Source organism: Sprattus sprattus (genome assembly GCF_963457725.1).
Source record: "Sprattus sprattus genome assembly, chromosome: 16".
Lineage (NCBI taxonomy): Eukaryota > Metazoa > Chordata > Actinopteri > Clupeiformes > Clupeidae > Sprattus > Sprattus sprattus.
In genome coordinates this window covers 9959834-9978743 of record NC_137914.1, presented here as the reverse complement: position 1 = coordinate 9978743, position 18910 = coordinate 9959834, and the positions used below count along the sequence as shown (strand labels likewise).

At 45.2% G+C, this 18910-nt stretch overlaps 1 protein-coding gene across 1 annotated transcript; it reads left to right on the top strand.

The window, feature by feature from the left end:
* Nucleotides 1-490: 490 nt before the first annotated feature.
* Nucleotides 491-13190, top strand: ncoa6 (nuclear receptor coactivator 6). Its single transcript, XM_080853977.1, has 15 exons — nucleotides 491-623; nucleotides 1669-1978; nucleotides 2301-2456; nucleotides 2861-2983; nucleotides 3202-3321; nucleotides 3512-4399; nucleotides 4923-5069; nucleotides 5233-6667; nucleotides 6844-6950; nucleotides 7088-10639; nucleotides 11399-11452; nucleotides 11578-11608; nucleotides 11894-11935; nucleotides 12294-12442; nucleotides 12852-13190. The coding sequence occupies exons 2-15, from the start codon at nucleotides 1717-1719 to the stop codon at nucleotides 12902-12904; spliced, it is 7119 nt and encodes a 2372-aa protein (XP_080710103.1). The 5' UTR covers nucleotides 491-623; nucleotides 1669-1716; the 3' UTR covers nucleotides 12905-13190.
* The last annotated feature ends 5720 nt before the right edge of the window (nucleotides 13191-18910 follow it).

The window sequence follows — 18910 nt, the reverse complement described above, 5'->3', positions numbered from 1 at the left end:
GACTGGTTTTTTTTTCACACGTTTTATGGTATAGTTGGCCAGGTTTGTTTATTTTATGTATTTTTATTTATCAGTGTAAATCTATGTATATGGTTCAAAAATATGAATACAATAAATTAAAGTGAATTCATGCAATAACCTTAAGTGGTCAGTAATTACATTATTATATCGTCTCTGGTGTAACTCACACCAGTTCAGCCATCAAAATATATTTCCTGAATCGAATTCTGCTTTCCCAACCGGCTATTACCAATCGGCTCCCCCTTCGGAGAGGGGGATGTACGCAGATAACCCAAATTTGAACGTAAGAGACGTGGATGACGATTGTGTAGGTCGTGTTATACGTATAAATCGTAGATATAATCAAAGATTTTACAATACAAACCTCCGCGTCCTCAATCCTCTCTGATATAATATTGGCTTGGTTGGCCACACTACACGTTGCAAGTATTCATTGTCATGTGTTCCTGCGTAAACTCATTCGAGAATACTACGAACGTCGCAAGAGGAAAGGAAAAAAATCTCGTCAGATTGGAAGCCGTTTTAGTTAGCAACCCGCTACAGTTGACCGATACATTGTTACGGAATTAACAATTGCATTTATTTCCCAATGGATTGATCCGGTAAGGAACCCTTTATCGCAAGTAAATGCAGGACATCATAACGACTGTTAATGTAGACGTAAACAGCAATGTGAAGCAGCCTTTAAAGATAATTATTGTATTGCAACAAGCTAGCAAACATTAGCTAGCGGTATCTTGATGGTTGTTTAGCAAGAAAGCCAGTTGGGGAGCTAAACCACTTAAGGTTAGCTAGCTAGCTTCGGAAGATTGAAGGCTGGCTTTAGTCAGTAGTATAGATACAACGCATTTGCATTTGTGTGTGGGTTACCCACAGATTGGAGTGTGAATCGTCTAACAGCATACTTACCGGCTAGCTTTCTACTATTAAATTGTACGGATTTTTCGCTTGCTAGGTGACCAGCTAGCTAGCTAACTTGCCCAACGTTAGATCATCCATCCATTTACGTAGCTACATAGCCATCCAGCTAACGATAAAGTATCTAGCTAGCTAGCGACATGATATGCTAAGTTAAAACATTTGTTCACCTAACGTTATTGGAGTTTGTAGCGAAAATGGAATGTAGCCTTACAATTTATACCAATGACCTGTTAGTTACCGATGCTTCTCTGAGAATGCAAACATGTATCGATGGCGTTCGAATTTTGTGAGGCTCTCACACTTGCAGTCTGACATAAAATACGTAGCTAGATACGCCATCACATACTGATAGGTGCTTAGGATCTCTAAATGTTACAGTGTAACAAGGCTTCAAAATAACTTTACATGTATTATTCAACCCACAAATGTGTGCTTTTACTGTCAACGGCAAAGTAGTGTGAGCATAACCGGTCAACACCAATGTGTTCATTCGGAGGTAAAGGATTTAGTTAGCTAGCTAGCTCATAAACCCAACTGGTTGAAAGTAGGCGATCGTCCTATTTTGCCCATTTGTCAGATTAACCATGTAGCCTGCAAATGCATATGGCCGACATTAAAACTTGAAGGTGTTGCTCTTGGTTTCATAGTTTCCAGAATTGCCGACCACACACATACACCAGGTAACTAGATGTCACATTTCAAGTGCATTACCTTTATTTGTTTTAGGTGCTACAGGCTTTAGACCTCATCCTACTACTCTCTCTGGAAGGGGTCATGGCACAAAAAACATGCCCGTCCGAACTCTATCAGCGGACTGATACCCATGAAACCGACACAAATGCGGAGCAGGACTCCGGGGTGGAAGACGTAGAAGATGATGGCAGTAATAGTCCCAGCATCCCTGCACAGACCTCCATCATGGGGGGAGAGGAAGATTCTCTCATATTCGTTTCCTTCAAGGGAAACATGGGCGATGAAGACTTCCAAAACAAACTGGATAGTGTCTTGAATGGGATCCCAAGCATGATACAATTAGGTTTGTTTATTTGTGTTCATTTGTGTATGTAGGGCATGGAGATATTTCCCAGACTTTACAGACTTTCTAACATATGTGTCAGGTTTTTGACAGTACGTTAGGCTTAGCTCTTCATTCAGATAAATGCAATCTGCCGAAAAGGGTTTGAACATCTAAATCAGTCTACAGGCATCAGAGTGCATAGTGAATGTCAGAATTCATGTCATAATTCGTTGCAAAGTCATTTGGTGTTTTTGATCTCCTCTACCATCACTGCCAACCCCACCCCCAACCCTTTCTCACCTTGTTTGTTTCGTTTTATTCCACCTGTGTGTTTATCAAGGCCCTGAGAGACTGAAGCCCCAGCACGTTGAACCATGGAACAGTGTACGAGTCACCTTCAACATCCCACGGGAGGCTGCAGAGCGCCTCCGCCTCCTGGCTCAAAACAATCAACAGCAGTTACGGGACCTCGGGATCCTTTCTGTGCAGATAGAAGGTAGGGCTGTCAATTCTCAGTGTGGAAATACAGCCATAGGCCTGCTATTTTAAAAGCAATTGTTCATTATTGGGCCTTTTGTGATTTTATTTACCAGTTACAAAAAAAGTACTGAAAATAAATGTTTCAGCAAAACATTTCACAAATAAAGCCAGTGACACAACTTCTAATCAGACATTCTCAATAAGAAGTAATGTTAATTACGTTATGAAACCGTCTGTGGTGGTGCAAAATATGCATGCTAATTGGCTTTAATCTTTGCGGTGTGTTCAAGTGCAAATTTAGGCCCAGACACAGAACAGTCGCCCTTCTCACTACCAGTCCTTTCCCTTGCTCCTCCTGTGTAATCACACTTTTCTGCGTCACTGAGATGGAAATAAAAAACTAAATGTCTATTTGTTCAGGCGAGGGTGCAATCAACGTTGGCCTGGTACAGAATCGAGGTCAGGATGTCAGGGTTAACGGACCGGTTGGGCCACCTGGGCAGACGCGGATGGATGTGGGTTTCCACATGCAACAAGGGCCAGGTACAACACCACTCAAATGCTAGCCTTTTTGTATAACTGTATGTCTGTGTGTGTGTCTGTGTGTGTGTCTGTGTGTGTGTCTGTTTGTGTTTCTGTGGGCATGTATGTCTATATGTGCACTGTGAGGGCATGCATGCATGTATACCCTCATGTCTGTGTGTGTGTGCCAGTGTTACATATATGCACATTTCATTCAATTTCCGTTCCATTTGTTTTAGGAGGCATCCGAATGAACAACCCTCAGGTTTCAATGGTGCCACCAGGTCCAGGCCAAGGAACCATCCCAGGGGGAAGTGGACAGATGCACCCGAGGGCTCAAAGACCCCCCTCGCAGACAGGTAGTGTGGATACTCCATACATCTATTGATGGACATATTATATATGCCGATTCCAGTAGTTTTGTGAATATATTGAGCATGAAGTGAGTGTAAATATTTATGAGCATGAAAATGTATTTAAATTAATTGTGGAAAAGAAGAAAAACACTATTTTTGAATCAGTGTTTCATCATAAACTCTTTCACCACAGACGCTATGGACCCTATGATGTCCGGTATGGCAGCCCAACAACAACAACAACAACAACAGCAGCAGCAGCAACTTCAGCATCCACAAGCTCCCCATATGCCCCCAAATCCCATGGGCCCTCAGGGTCACCACATGCAAGCCATGCAGGCTAACCGCCAGCTAAACCCAGCCGCTCTCCAGCACCTGCAGCAACAGCAACAACAGCAGCAGCAGCATCAACAGCAGCAACAGCAGCAACAGCAGGCCCAGCTGGCTCAGCTAGGTGGTGCTCGTGGTCCGTTCAACTCCTCAAGTCAAATGCCTGTGCCCGCTGGCTGGAACCAGCTTCCGTCTGGGGTGTTACAGCCTCCGCCTGCCCAAGGACCCATGGGACCGGGCTGGAGGAAACCGCCACCACAGGCTCAGATGGGACAGCGCCCGTCCCTGGCCACAGTCCAGACACCGAACCATCCTCCGCCACCTTATCCGTTTGGGAGTCAACAGGCCGGTCAGGTTTTCAACGCCATGGCGCAGCAGCAGCAGTTGCAGCAACAACAGCAGCCAGGGGTCAACCAGTTCGCAGCCCCTCAGCCTAAATGCCCCCAAGGAGCACCAGGCGTTCCGGGCCCTAGGGGTCCACCGTCTGTCCCACCATCGTCTACTCCACAGGGAAGTCTGTCCGCTAAATCACCGGGGTCATCGTCCTCTCCATTCCAGCAGGGGTCACCGGGGACGCCTCCTATGATGGGTCAAGGCCAAGGTCAGCTTGGTCCTCGCCCTACTACCCCGCAAGGTTTCCCTCAAGGTGTGGGCTCACCTGGAAGGGCAGTGATGGGACAGCAGGGGCCCATGCAGCAAGGGTTCATGGGAATGCCTCAGCATGGACAGGTTCCACAAAACAATATGGGAGGTACGTGGTCAGCAGCACGCTCGCAGCAAAATAAATACCCATTGTGAAAGTAAATTGGATTCACCCAGATGGAGGCTAAGCAAGCATAATGATAAAATACTCATAAATGCAAATGCAACGATCAAAGTAAACTTGGAAAAAAAACTGATGGGTGGCCATTTTGCAAAACCTTCTACAGAGAACCAACTACGTGCATGTTAGAGTGTACTGTAGATAGTGGTTTTTTAATGGGGTAGGAGATAAATTGAAAAATGTGGGTGCAATTCAGAAGAACAGGGATATCTGTGGGTCCAGAAGGTTCACTAAGAAAACAAGAACAGAAACATTTGCTGCATTTAATTAAAACACTAGGCTGGTTCTCTGTTTGTAGTTTGCCATATTGTTTTTGAAAGAGAATGTGGTTGACACATTAATTACCTCTAGCTGTTTTTGATTTCCTCAGTTGGTATGCTCCATAATCGTAGGCCTTGTGTCGCCAGTCACTTGCTTTGTCACCTATACTCAATGACTAATTTGGTTGCAGGTATGCCCAAACGGATGCCCATGGGCTTTCCAAATGTACCAGGGAATCAAAACTTTGTTCAAGGCCAGGTGACAACCAGCGTTGCTGGGACACCTGTAGTTGGTACCAACCCCCAGGTGCAGAATACCCAGGGAATGGCACACACAGGTAAGCATGCATTTTATCCATATGATGAACTGAACTGTTAGCAACATTTTTAGTATGCATTCGACATCATATGGCCATTTCTTGATCAATATATTCCTCATTGCATATATATATAAATTATACATATAAATTCATGATATGAATCCTTTTCATGGCATTTTAGGGACACAACCATCTGTTTCAACACAAAACCACATGCAGCCTAACCTCCTTCACGGTGGTGTAATGGGCCATCACGGTGGCATGGCAGGTCAGACTCCAGGGGCCACTCCAGGGACCAGCATGGGCCAGCCCCAGCAAAACCTTCAGGCTCAGATGATGGGTATGCAGTCTCAGCATCAACCTCTGCCCGTGGCCTCTTCCCCAGGGCAAATAGTGCAGGCCCAAGGAGGCGGCCAGACTGTCCTCTCAAGGCCAGTCAACCCGGGGCAGAGAGGGATGACTCCTCCAAAACAGATGATGCCTCAGCAAGGGCCAGGGGGTGTGATGCAGAATCAGGGTCCGCTTGGGGGAGGCCCGGGGCATCAGGCATTACTTCTGCAGCAGCAGCAACAACAACAACAACAGCAGCAAAATGCTATGATGGAACAGATGGTGGCCAATCAAATGCAGGGAAACAAACAGGCCTTTGGGCCGAAAGGTCAACCAGGGGTAATGCAAGGGCAGATGATGAGGGGTCCATCACCCAATCTGGCACAGTTCCAGGCTCAGATGGGCCCGCAACAGCAGCCGATGGTCCAACAACAACAACAACAACAACAGCAGCAACAGCAGCAGCAACAACAACAACAACAAATGGCCCAAATGCAACAGCAGCAGTTACAGCAGCAACAATTACAACAACAGCAACATCAGTTACAGCAGCAGCAGCAGCAACATCAATTGCAGCAGCAGCAGTTACAACTTCAGCAGCCACAACAGCAACAACAACAGCAACAACTGCAACAGTTGCAACAACAGCATCAGCAGATGCAACAGCAGCAGACCCAACAGATTCCCATGAACAGTAACGCCAATCAAGCAATGGGTATGCATGGACCTCAAATGCGACTTCCAGGTCATCACATGGTCCAACAACAACAACAGCAGCTGCAGCATCAGCAACAACAACAACAACAGTTGCAGCAGCAGAAACAGCAGCAGCAGGTAATGCAACAGCTTCAGCATCAGCAGCAGGCTGCCCAGCACCAGCTCGGAGATGCTAGTGGAGGTGGAGGTGAGATGGGCCAACAGGCGATGCTGCCCGACCTGCAGACCCAGCAACAGCAGCAAAGCATTATGGGAGGTCCTCAACATATACAGGTGGGCAATGGTCACTTCCCAGGACACGGGATGCCGTTTAACCCCCAGTTTGCTGGACAGTTACCCATGGGAGGTCCTTGTGGACAGGCAGGAGGGTTTCCTGTTAACAAGGACGTGACGCTAACAAGTCCCCTCTTGGTCAACCTGCTACAGAGTGATATTTCTGCTGGTCAGTTTGGTGGGAAGCAAGGAGCCGGGAATGTTGGCGCCAACCAGAATAAACCTAAGAAGAAGAAACCCCCTCGCAAACCGAAGAAAGCCAAAGGTGGCGAAGGACAATTATCAGAGGGCCTTGGGTAAGAAGTCATTTTTTGGTTCCTTGTGACTGAAAGCAGTTTTACATTGTAGTAGGCGTAGTTTTACAAAATGATCATTCTGTTCTTATCTGTGTAATTGGTATTATTATTATTATTATTATTATTATTATTATTATTATTATTATTATTATTATTATTATACACTCCTTCTTTAGTCTTGAATCAACACCTGGCTTAGAGGACATCGAGTTACCAGGGATGAGTACTGACCAAGCAGGAGGACTGGATCCCAAAATGTCTGATTTTGCTAATAGACCCACTGGTAAGAAAGATGAATGTTGATATGCTTGTGTGAAATGTAAGTAATCAGTATTAGTTATCTAACTATAAGGAATAGTGCTACATATTGTGTTACAGGTCTAAAATAAGTGGCATTTTTATTTCCATGTCTTACTCTAGGCTTTCCTGGTCCACAAGGGGACCAAAGGGTCTTGCAGCAAATGCCACTTCAGTTCATGGCTCAGCAGCAGCCGCAGCAGCAGCAGCAGCAGCAGCAGCAGCCACCGCAGCAGCAGCAGCAGCAACAACAACAACAACAACAACAACAACAACAGCAACAGCAGCAGCAGATTCAACAAATTCAACAACAGCAGTTACAACAACAGCAGCAGCACCAACAACAACAACAGCACCTGCAACAGCAGCAGCAGCAGCAGCAGATCCAGCAACAGCAAATGCAACAACAGCAGGTGCACATGCAGGGTATGCAGTTAGCCCCAGGGCAGGCAGGAGCAATGCCTCCTCAAGGACAGCCGCAGATGCTTCCACATCAGTTGCAACAGGCACAGCAGCAGCAGCATCATCAACAACAACAGCAACAACAACAACAACAGCAGCAGCAAATGATGATGATGCTCAAAATGCAGCAAGAGCAGGCAAAGAACAGACTGCCGCTGCAACAGGGCGGGCACCCGCCCAGGGGCCTTATGAATCCTGCGGAAGCTCAGAGAATGCCTGTATCCCAACAGGGCAACATGCCTGTAATGATCAATCTACAGGGGCATGGAGGCGTGCCACCTTCCCCAGACAAAGCCAGGGGGGTGCCCCTTATGGTAAACCCACAGATGGCAGGGGTCGCAAGGAGAATGCCACATCCAGAGTCTGGGCAAGGACAAGGAACTCAGGGTATGGGAGAAGACGTTTCAGGCACCCACAACATGCAGGAAAGAGCTCCTCTAGAGATGGGTCTTCAGACAGGAAATGGCTCCCAGCAACTTATGAACCAGGGCCCCAATATGATGAAGCCAGGTCCTCCAGTGCCTCAGCACTCAGGGGCTAGCCCACAGCAGCAGCAGCAGCAGCCACCACAGCAGCAGCAGCAACAGCAGCAGCAGCAGCCGCCACAGCAGGGCTCCATGCCAGGCTCGCATAATATCCATTTCCCAAATGTCCCTACCACCTCTCAGAGCTCTCGCCCCAAAACGCCCAACCGGGCAAGCCCCCGGCCTTACCACCATCCTCTCACTCCCTCTAACCGTCCTCCAAGCACAGAGCCTTCAGAAATCAGCCTTTCCCCTGAACGTTTGAATGCTTCAATTGCCGGTCTTTTCCCTCCGAAGATAAACATCCCTTTGCCTCCCAGGCAGCCCAACCTGAACAGGGGATTTGATCAGCAGGGTCTCAACCCCACTACCTTGAAGGCAATCGGACAGGCCCCACCAAGTCTGAATCTGCCGAACAACAACAACAACACTGGTGGAAATAATAATGGTCAGCAAGCTTTCCCAGGAAGTGGTAACGCAGCAAGTACAGGGGGGAAACAAGACAAACAATCGGGAGGTGGACAAGTGAAACGAGCGAGTCCTAGCAATAGCCGACGATCCAGCCCAGCGTCAAACCGGAAGGCTGCCGCCCCCAGCCCAGGGAGACAGAAGGTGGCCAAGATTGCGTTAACATCCCCTCCACACCAACAGCAAATGGTTACCCCACAGTCTATGGTTAGTCCCACTTCACTGCAACCAAGCCCTGTCTCTGTACCATCAGCTGGGCCCATGGACGCACAACAGATGCAAAACTCTTTTCAAGGTCTCCCTGGTAATTCTGAACATGTGAGTCAAGGACAGATGGCAGTGCCATCAGGTGAACCACGACAAACCGTTCAGTCGCCGAGAGACCAGATGACTCAGAGAATGGCAAGCCCACGAGTTTCTGCTGTGGAGCCAAAACCATCTCTGGAGCCCAAGAATGTTCCAGAGCAACCAGCTACTGAGGAAAAGCTTAAAGCTCAAACTGAACTAAAACAGGGTCTCAGCTCTAATGTTTCGCCAGGTTTTAGGGATGCCCCAACATCTCTCAATCAGTTGTTGGACAGTTCAATCTCACCGTCCATGGCAATGAAGCCACCACAGGGTGCCCCACAGGGGACTGTGGATTCTGCACAGAAGGAAAGCCCTCGTTCCCTAGGCGAACAGGCGAGCCAACGGAATCCCAGAACCCCTCAGGGTACTGAAAGTGGGGCTTTATCGGGTCCCAGTGAGCCTAAGCTTAGTTCAACCCCAAGTCCCAAACTAAATCCCAGCAGCAGTCCCATTTTACACCCTCCTAGTGTTACCCTGAGCGTTAGCCCTAGTCCTGCTTTCAGCCCCAGCCCCAATTCAAATGTTAGTCCAAGTCCACAGCCTAACACCGCTGTCAGTCCGAATCCCAACCCGAATCCCAACCCTAAGCCTGTGTCTAATAATATGTCAACAGTCTTGCAGAGGCCAAACCCTTCAACAGCTATTGCCACCAATCAAATCACGGTCTTTGTCACCTCTAATCCAATCAGCTCTGCCACTAGCACTTCCCCGCAGGTGCCCCCAGTCACAGTTGTTGCAGTTCCAAACAAAAACATGCCGAGACCTTCAGAGATAGGTCAACAGACTCCTGGCCAGCCCCGCCCTGCTCAGTTCATAACAACCCCTGTGTTTTTCCAAGTACCGGCAGCCTCTGTTCCCTCGAGTACTACTGTGGTCTCTCAGCCAGTTACCATGGTTGGCCCAATTCAGGTGTCTGCTAATATACAGCTGACGCCTGCCCCCATGGCAACTCTAACATCAGCAGCTCCGGTGTCAACGGTGTCTGTTGCAGCACATTCCCCAGCCGTGAGGTCAGCTACTGGCCAGCCACCTGCTCGTACCGTGGTCGGACACGTCCAGGTGCAGGTTCCCAGCAGTCACGCGTCCCCAGTCTCAGTGCATCCACCCCCCCAGCAGTCAAGCCCAGGGACTCCGAAGCAGGAGAGCTCGCCAGAGGCGTCAGGCTTGAAGTCCAGTCCTATTGCACAGGCGTCACCTCGCCCCACGTCGTCTCCCAGTGCAACCTCCCCCTTCCAGCAGCCCTTGTCCTCTCCCCCCATATGCTCAAGCCCAGGTGCTGCACCCAGCGCCCGAAGGAGTCCCTTGTCTCCGTTAGCTGCAGGAGCTAAGAGCAAACCTGGCACTCCTGTTACGATGGTCTCTGATAGTCCCCCAGTGAAACAGGAAGTCCCTGCCCAGCAAGCACCAAATGCAGGTGTTGCAGCCCCGCAGGCTTCCCCTTCACCCGCAGTTCTTACTGAGCCCATCTCCTCTCCGCAGAACACTTCCTCTCCGCCTGCCCCTGTCGTTCCTGTTTCAGTCCCAGCTCCTGAGCCGGTGCCGACTGCACCCAACACAGCACTTACTGCCATGCCCACTACACCTGCTGTGCCCACTACACCTACCCCTACCCCCACCCCTAGTTCAGCTACTGCTCCCCTCCCTGTCCCTGTTGCCAGCCCGCCAACCTCCAGTTCCCCTGTGGGGTCAACTGTTGCTGCTACAAGCGTTGCTGCTACCGTCCCAGGACCAACCAACCCCACCGTTAGTTCTCCTCCTGTCTCGACCCCAGCACTCCCTGAAGGAGGCCAGCCCCCTTCTACACCTGTGGAGACCAGCTTGCCAGAGCCAGCAAAAACGGTGCTACCTTTGGCAGAGGCACCAAGTGCTTCAGGTACATTTCTGTTTTACATTTGATATTGTCATATTATATCATTATATTGTATTCTTTCATACGGAGGCCTGCGTTGATGAAGTGGGGCTGCTGCTCATAGTGTATCATTTGAGTGGCTAGTGAGAGAGGCAGAGAGGGAAACTGAGCCCAAGCACTGGTATTTCCTTGGGGAAATGCAAATCTACTTTCATGTTTAAAATACACTGTGTGTGAAGTTGCTACCTTAACGTAGCATATTATTAATAATTGTATTGCAGTGGTACTAGATGAATCTTTGTTGCATAAAGTACAGCAATTTTAAGATGGCAGGCCTAATGCACTTCAGCCTTAGCCTACTGTAGTGTAATGTGTGTTTTTTTAGTCTTTGTTAGCGCTAAGTAAAGTATTGATGGGAACTAAACGGGAAATTCCATTAAGCGAATATAGGCTACTGTGCATCCATTATGAAATGTTCACATAGCGAGATCAATAGAAATGCATTTTTCATAATGTAAGTGAAACATGAGATGGCTACATTATTTATCAAAGCAAGAATGCCTACATGTCAAAAAATATGTATGGTATCTAAAACATGGTCTGTGGGCATACTGTTAGTAAAAGGGCATGTAGTCATTATTTTGATCTATGCATCATTACAGTAGACCACATTTTAATTTTCACAAAATGGAGCATTCATTTAAAAAAGAGGATTTCCCCACCCATGTCGGTGTGTGCCACAAATCGTATTCAATTGCCGTAACACCCGACTTGCCTTTTCAGCTCCCGGTGAACCTGAACCTGCCCAGCAGGAAAAGGCCTCAAGTGAAAAAAGCGGTAAAGATCACTGCAATTTTCTAACCTTATTTGCTATAATATAAGCATGTTAATGTTATATGCATCACATTTAAGAAATACTATATAGGAAGAAATGTAATTGATGATTTTACTTCTGCCTCCAGGGGAAGAAGCCGCACCTGTTGCGGAGCAAGGGTAAGACTGCATTGCCTCATGATTACAGTAGTATGTGCTTTTACAAAGTGTCATTTGGGAGACATCAGGGAGGTAACCTTTCACATTGTTTACATTTTGAAAACCTTTTTGTTTGCTTTAAACACATAAAAAGGATATTTTTGTTTTACTCTTAAGTTTGTTTTCTGACACTACCCATCTCCTGTGAGATGGTGCTGAAAACCTCATCTCAGTTGGGCAAATAAACATAAACTATCGTGCAGCGACACAAAGTAGTTTACCGCTGTTTTTCCACTTCTATAACAGATGGGCAAAGAAAAGAAAGACGCCCGTCAGCTTAGTCCCCAGGTATGTATGTGCTGATCACATGCCTGCTCTGCACAAACATGTGCAAGGGGCAACGCTGACCGATTGTTCTAACAAGCTGAAGAAGACAGTGGACGTGACGTCTGTGGTAGACGAGGAAAAACAGCAAGAGAGATTCTGATTAATTAAAAGGGGCCATTGCCTCTATCCCCTCAGGGTGTGACAAACCTATAATAAACCGTACCAGCTGAAATGGAGAGAGAGAGAGAGAGAGAGAGATTCAAGATTACCCAATGACCGGGTCGATACGGATGATAACATACTGTTCTGCTTTTCTCTCTCTGCCTCTGACTTCATCTGCCCATCACGTCCCCCTCCTCCTTCCGCACCTCTCTTCCAGGGACACTAGGGGCACTGCTGAAGCGAAGGCGAAGGGCCCCAGTCGACGCAGCTCGCGAGCAGAGAAGGAGACAGAGGAGGAAGCAGCAGACAATGGGCAGAGAAAGAGGACAGCCAGACCTGGATCGGCCTCCTCCAGCACAGGGAAAGGTGCAGATATTATTTAGTGTGTTTGTAAAAAAAAAAAAAAGGCATTTGCACATCTCAAGGTAAACCTTTTCTTTTCCTTGATGTGCACATCCCAGCACAAGTCCTTATCTGAAACTGTAGCATGATTAAGGTGTGCGCATCACACCTGAGTTACCTACAGATGCGAGACACTTAAAACTAGACTGATCTGCACACTTGTAACATCTAGTATTATTTTATTACTTATCACAAAGTTTCAGGTCTTCAGGTTTGCCAGTACATTGTCACGGCATATAGTGTGAGGATATCATTTTTTCCATTGTTTGCACATCTGTTATGACCAGTGGACTGCCTACTTGTCACCACCTGCTCACATGTTATCAGGGGTTTACAACATCTCCTGCATTCATTTGATTCCTTGTTCCATCAGAAACAAACACTGGAGCCAGCCCCACCCAGGCCAAACGAAGGAAGTCGAAGTGATCATGACACGCTACACTTGTGAAATGAATTATTAACTTCTTCTGTGAATTTATTTTATCTGCTGTTTCTTCAGAATCATGTTTTCACAGAGAGAGTAACCATGTACAGATATTTGTTTTTAAAAAGAAACGATATTGATGTATTTTGTGAGGTCCTATTTAGATTAGAGTGTGTTTGTGAGGTGTGTGTGTGTGTGTGTGTGTGTGTGAGTATGGGTTTTGTTTTTCGTTTTCTAATGCTGGATTAATCATGTCATGAAGCCTGGTAATTAAAATATCATGTCTATTGTAAAATTATGTTGCAGATCTGAATTAAATTTTCTACTTTTGTGTCTTGTGACATTAATAAAAATCTGTATGTATTTCTGATTCCTTAAACTTTTTTCTTGCTTTGCTTAAAATATCTGCTAAATTGTTATTTGATATAGTAGTGGGGCTTCACTTTTAAATAAAGTAACTACATTTTATAAAGCCTGAAGGCAAGAACGCACCTTTATCTATCCAACTTTGTTCTACGCATTTCTGAACCTGACTAATCGCTAATAGAAAAGCACACTACGCTGTGTTGGGAGGGAGTAGAAGCATACGTGATTGGTAGATCTACTGGTTCGAATAGAGTTCATCAGCAATACGCCTCAGCTGGACGTCTAATGACGTAGGTGGTAGTCTGAAAAGCGGTAATAGGACCAAGTCGTCAATACTGACAGGGAAATCTGTTCTTAATTAGCATATAGTTGATTCGTGATGACCACAAGTTCAAGCAATGGAGAGCTCCGTTTGTGTTCCTAATACTTGCCACATATCCCTGAATGAAATTCTTGAACTGCACGAAAATCCGGTAACTGAGGAGCAAGCGTGGGCTCTGTGTTATCAATTGTGTACGCTTTTAGTAAGGGACTACTCAAGTGGAAGTGTAGTCCACAACGAGGCACCACAAACCCCTCGTTTACCTGGACCAGAGGCCATTCTGTTCTCCAACGATGGAAGTGTTTGTCTTAAAGGTACTTTTTGACAACGTGTTGTTGGAATGGCATATGCTAAGATAATTACAAATCCACCAATTTCTCTTTTCCAGACGCCTTTGTTTTCGGCAGGGAGGACCAGGTAATACAAGTAACGCGATAAATGATCATGCCACAAACTGACAAAGCGTATCGTATGATCCCATTCCTGCTAACATGTTCACACAATTTGTCAGGTAATTGACCAACTTGGTCGCCTTATTTACCACTGTCTTGACTGGGGTCTGGAAAGTGACGTTGAACGAAACCTAAATGATGCCCTTGCTCACCTTGTCTGCCGGATGGTCCATCAGCTCACAGATGAGTCCATCCAGGCTGTATACAGCCTTCTTGAAGTCATCCAGGTAAGCATTTAAGTCAGTGAGTTAATAGTTGAGTTCTTGGTGAAATGAATACAGACTTTTATTCATAGGCATACCATGGATTTTAAATGTATTTATTCAGTTGGCTTTTCAAATGACTGGAGACCCCTGTGTAGGTCTGTGAAGATCGCCTGGGTGACTCTACTCAGGCAGCACATCACTACAAAACTGTCTGCTCATTACTTTTCTCTGAGTCTATTGAGCTGTACCACTGCATCCAAAGTCATAAGTCCTTAAGCAAGGTAAAGTGCACTGCACATTGGATGCTTGTAAGGTGATTTATAGACTGCATCCTATTGTTTATTAGAGAGAAACACTTGTACGTTTTAATATTCATGTATTTTTGTATAACCCCTACTTATCATCACTGACACCTTTTTGGGTAAAAAAATGTTAAGTACTGTACATTACGATGTAATGAGGGGCCTTGTACCTTGAACTCCTTTCAAAATAATTTGCAGAGTCTTCAAACATTGTTGGAACCTGGCACATCACTGGTAAATCACAGTGGTTTAAATCAGGTAGGTCAAATGGGTATATTTTGTAGATCATGAATAGTACACTTGCTTTTCTGCATCTCAAATTCATATTATTGGGAATGCTCTTGTGCAGCCTGGTGCATGGAATGATGTGGTACAGGAGCTGCAAATGAGAAAACCACTCAGTTTGTTTCAGAGGACATTTCCATCGAGTGCATACCACCCTCCAGAAACGCAGTTCCCATTTGACCAGCTGCAGCAAGATATTGAATGCAAACGGTACACTCTACGCAAGGTTCAGGTGAGCCACTTGCCCTGTGTGTGTGTGTGTGTGTGTGTGTGTGTGTGTGTGTGTGTGTGTGTGTGTGTGTGTGTGTGTGTGTGTCACATTACATTACACCACACCAGTCTCCTTGCATGGTTTTCTGCCTTCTGTTCTGCAACACTGAAAGGCAGGAGGAAACTGTGTGTGTGGTGTGATGTGGTGTGTGAGCTAATGTCATTGCATGGTTTTTGTCTTCTGTACTACCTCACAGCTTGGCAAGACAGGAGAAAACCGTTTTAAAAAGATGGATTCATATGACACTATTATGGAAGCCATCCTATCAAGGCCAAAACTCAGACCTGTAAGTGTTCTTGTGCTTTAGACATTGCATTTACATTGTATAATGTCTCCTTTTGTGGCCTCATACCTTCCATTGGGGTGCACTATTTTACCTGAAGCAGAGAATCCCCTGTAAAGAATATAGACTAGCTAGCATGCTAACTCGTTTCTTTTGGTAATCAAGTTGGCAATGTTGTGCTGTGAAAGCTTTTTTTTTTTTTTTTTTTACATTTCCGTAAAGACCCATTCCACAGAACTCTTTGGCGAAAAGTCTAGCTCGTCTGACCTCTTGTTTCTCAGGTTTCCGAGCGGAAGCTGAGAGAGAAGCCTGAGGAGGAGCCTTGTCTTCACGAGCGGCTGATGACACTGATTCGCACGACTGACCCGCAGGAACTTTTTGCATCGTGCAGGAGAAGGCGCGCCGTTCAAAGTATATGTATTCACCTTAGCACTCACTCACATTGCTCAGCGTTTGTGTGCCACTATTCAGTGTACTGACGACTGCCTCCGTGTCCTTTCAGATAAGGTCAAGTCACCAGCCCTCATCACACCATTGGTGTTTCAGTATCAGGTTCAGAGTTCTTTTCTTCGTTCAAATGTATAATGTCTTTTGAATAATGTCTCTGTAGCGGCTTTGAAAATAAGTGTGAAAGTGTTGGACATTTAAGATCAGCCTTTCATCATGCAGGATGGTCGAATGCTTGCTGGGCATTTACAGCATCTCCGCTCTACAGGTGAGATTTAAACTGATGTAAACTTAAGCCATGTCCCAATAGTTTGAATGTAAGTGATGCATATATAAGGAAAGTGAGGAAGGGAGTTAGAAAAATGCAAGATTAAAAGGGAGAATGATATCTGTAGTATCTGATTAGGAAGGAATTTAGAATAGTGCAAGGTTAAAAGGAAGAATGAAATCTGTAGTGTCTATAGTATCTGAACCTATATACAGTATATATAAAATCAGAAACTACAGATTTCATTCTCCCTTTTAAACTTGCATTATTCTAACTTCCTTTGGCATCCATTCTGTGAGGCGCATTGTGTTACTTCCTGGTATGAAATTCGCTGTCTACATAAAGTTTGAATCCATCTCATGTTTACGACTGACCCCAGGCCTCACCATTACCAGGACAAAGCGGCGAGCCCAGTCTCTCGGGAGGTACCCAGACCTCAAGCGATCGGTAATCAAGCATCATTGGCTGTCTCATGGTGGTGTGTGCTGAGTGGCTCAAGCCTGTAAGTCTCTCACAAGGTCCCTGCAGTCATTTTCAAATTGTATTTACATCTACAGAGGAGAGACAGTGCCATTGGCAGTGTTCCTGTGACCATTGCGATGTTCATGAATAGGCATCAGACAAAAATGAACGTGGAACTGAAGACAATTTATAAGAATAGCCCGAGCAAATGGCAGGTGAGCAAGTTAAAACTGCCCAGTGACAAATGCACCATGCAAACTGTCATTCATTGTAGTGGTCAATCTGTTTGGGGGTGACTGTTTTTTCTTAGGTGTGTTCCTGTTGCTTTAAGCGAAGTCAGTTTTTCACGTGGCATAACACCTGCTCCAGATGCACTAGGTAAACTTTAAACTTTATTACAGGCTCAAGGCCCACATGGAAGATGTACAATACATAAAATCAATAATTTACATATAAATATACATACATACAATCATAAATACATATAAATACACAAGGAAAGAAGGGCTAAAAAAGGCACTTATGCCAGTGTTCCCAGATCTTAGATGTGTACATGACAGAGCTGCGGCCAGGGTCTGTCATCCGATCAATTATAACATTTGAAAACAGACTCAACCCTAATCAGACGTGTTGAAGTAATATCATGGTTTCTCATCTTCGATAATACTTTGCACTCAATTTCTAGGGTTTTGTGTCCTTCCTGCTGTGTAAAGGTCAGTAAGTTTTATTTTTTATAAATCTCCATTCTTCTTGTTCACATCCAACCATCTATCTATTTCCTCAACTGTTCTTCAATGCAATTTCCTTAGATGCAAGTGCCCTACAATTGGTGCATGGACCTCCCAATAGCATTCTTCCGGAAAATAGTGCTGAGCCGGAGTGCTGAGGGAGACCATAGTCATTTCTGGAGGGAGCGCCTATCATGGGACAACACAAAGTGAGTAATATGTGCTCTAAAACTTGCACTCACACATTCACCCACCCACTCACCCTCTCACCGTCACACACACACACACACACACACACACACATAGACCGACAGACACAGACTTCTCACTCTTTCCCCTCATGCCATGTATAGGTAAACAAATGGTGCAGAGTTAGGAGTTAGCTGTGTATAAAATGCTGTATCATGTAGTAGTTTTGAATCCCCAAACAGAAATGTGAACTTTAATCTGTCTCTGCTTCAAAGAGTTCCTTTGGTTCTGGAGCCTCTGGTCCTTGGTTCTTGTTCCCAGCACAGTTTGGCTATGAGAGGCTGGCACAGCCAGGACATCTGTACAGAGTGCCAGGATCTCCTGGAGGAAACATGTTACTCTGAGGCCTCTGTGAACCTTGTCTCAGGGACCCAAGAGATTTGATGGCTTTGCTTCACTTTCTGAATGTGGGCCCCTATCCGCTAAAAGGGATTTTGGTCATTAGTTGGCCAAACTTTATTATTGTGTGTGTAGTTATTATTTTGTTTGTTTTAATTTATTAATAATTCAATTAATACATTATTTTGTATGTGTTTTTTTAATGTTCTGTGAAGCCTGTCGAAAGACCCTTGGAGTTCGGCTCCTTTTCGCATTAGTGTTCTCTTTTAGTGTTCTTATTTGGTTCCAAAAAATTAGTTCTTGTTCTTAGTTGGTTGAGTGTTTTTTTTTTTGTATATAGTTTTTAATTGACTTCAACTAATAAAAACATGGCTTTGTTTTACATATTTTGTGTGTGTTGATTTTTAGTCTGTACATTTTTGTGTGTCTTTGAATGCATCACAATTAAAATGTTGGAAAGAAGTACACCTTGTATATCACAACTCCACATTGACTAAGAATTCAAAATAATTCAATTAAGTTAAAATGAGCACTGACTCTTGAAGGTATAGTTTGTGTTGTGCCTATATTGAACCATAGGCCCTTCTTCTGTACTCTGGGGTTACATTTTAAGAGACTTTGTTTACATGGCTACTGGTGGTCTGACAATCAAGGTTAGGGTCATTGAACATAACTGGAGTCTTGCTTTTAAAAGCTGCTGTAAGTATTGTTCACAGTTCTTGATAACTTCAGCTAGATTTAACCGGCATTGGAGCACCCAAGAGAGTCTCCGAGATAAGACTACACACAGAAGTATAAGTTCAATACGCTACGGTAGCCGTCAGGATGCAAATGCATTTGAGATATTCATAAATGCAAATGTTAAATATCTTATTTGAATCCAAAAGCATATTTTAATAGCAGTGTTCAGATATACATGCTTTGTCATGATTGTTCAGTTAAGTGGAAACTAAAATGCAAAATAAGATGCCCAGCCCCCCAACACGGACTAATCCTGAACTCTTAATTGCACACTAGTCCTGCATTTT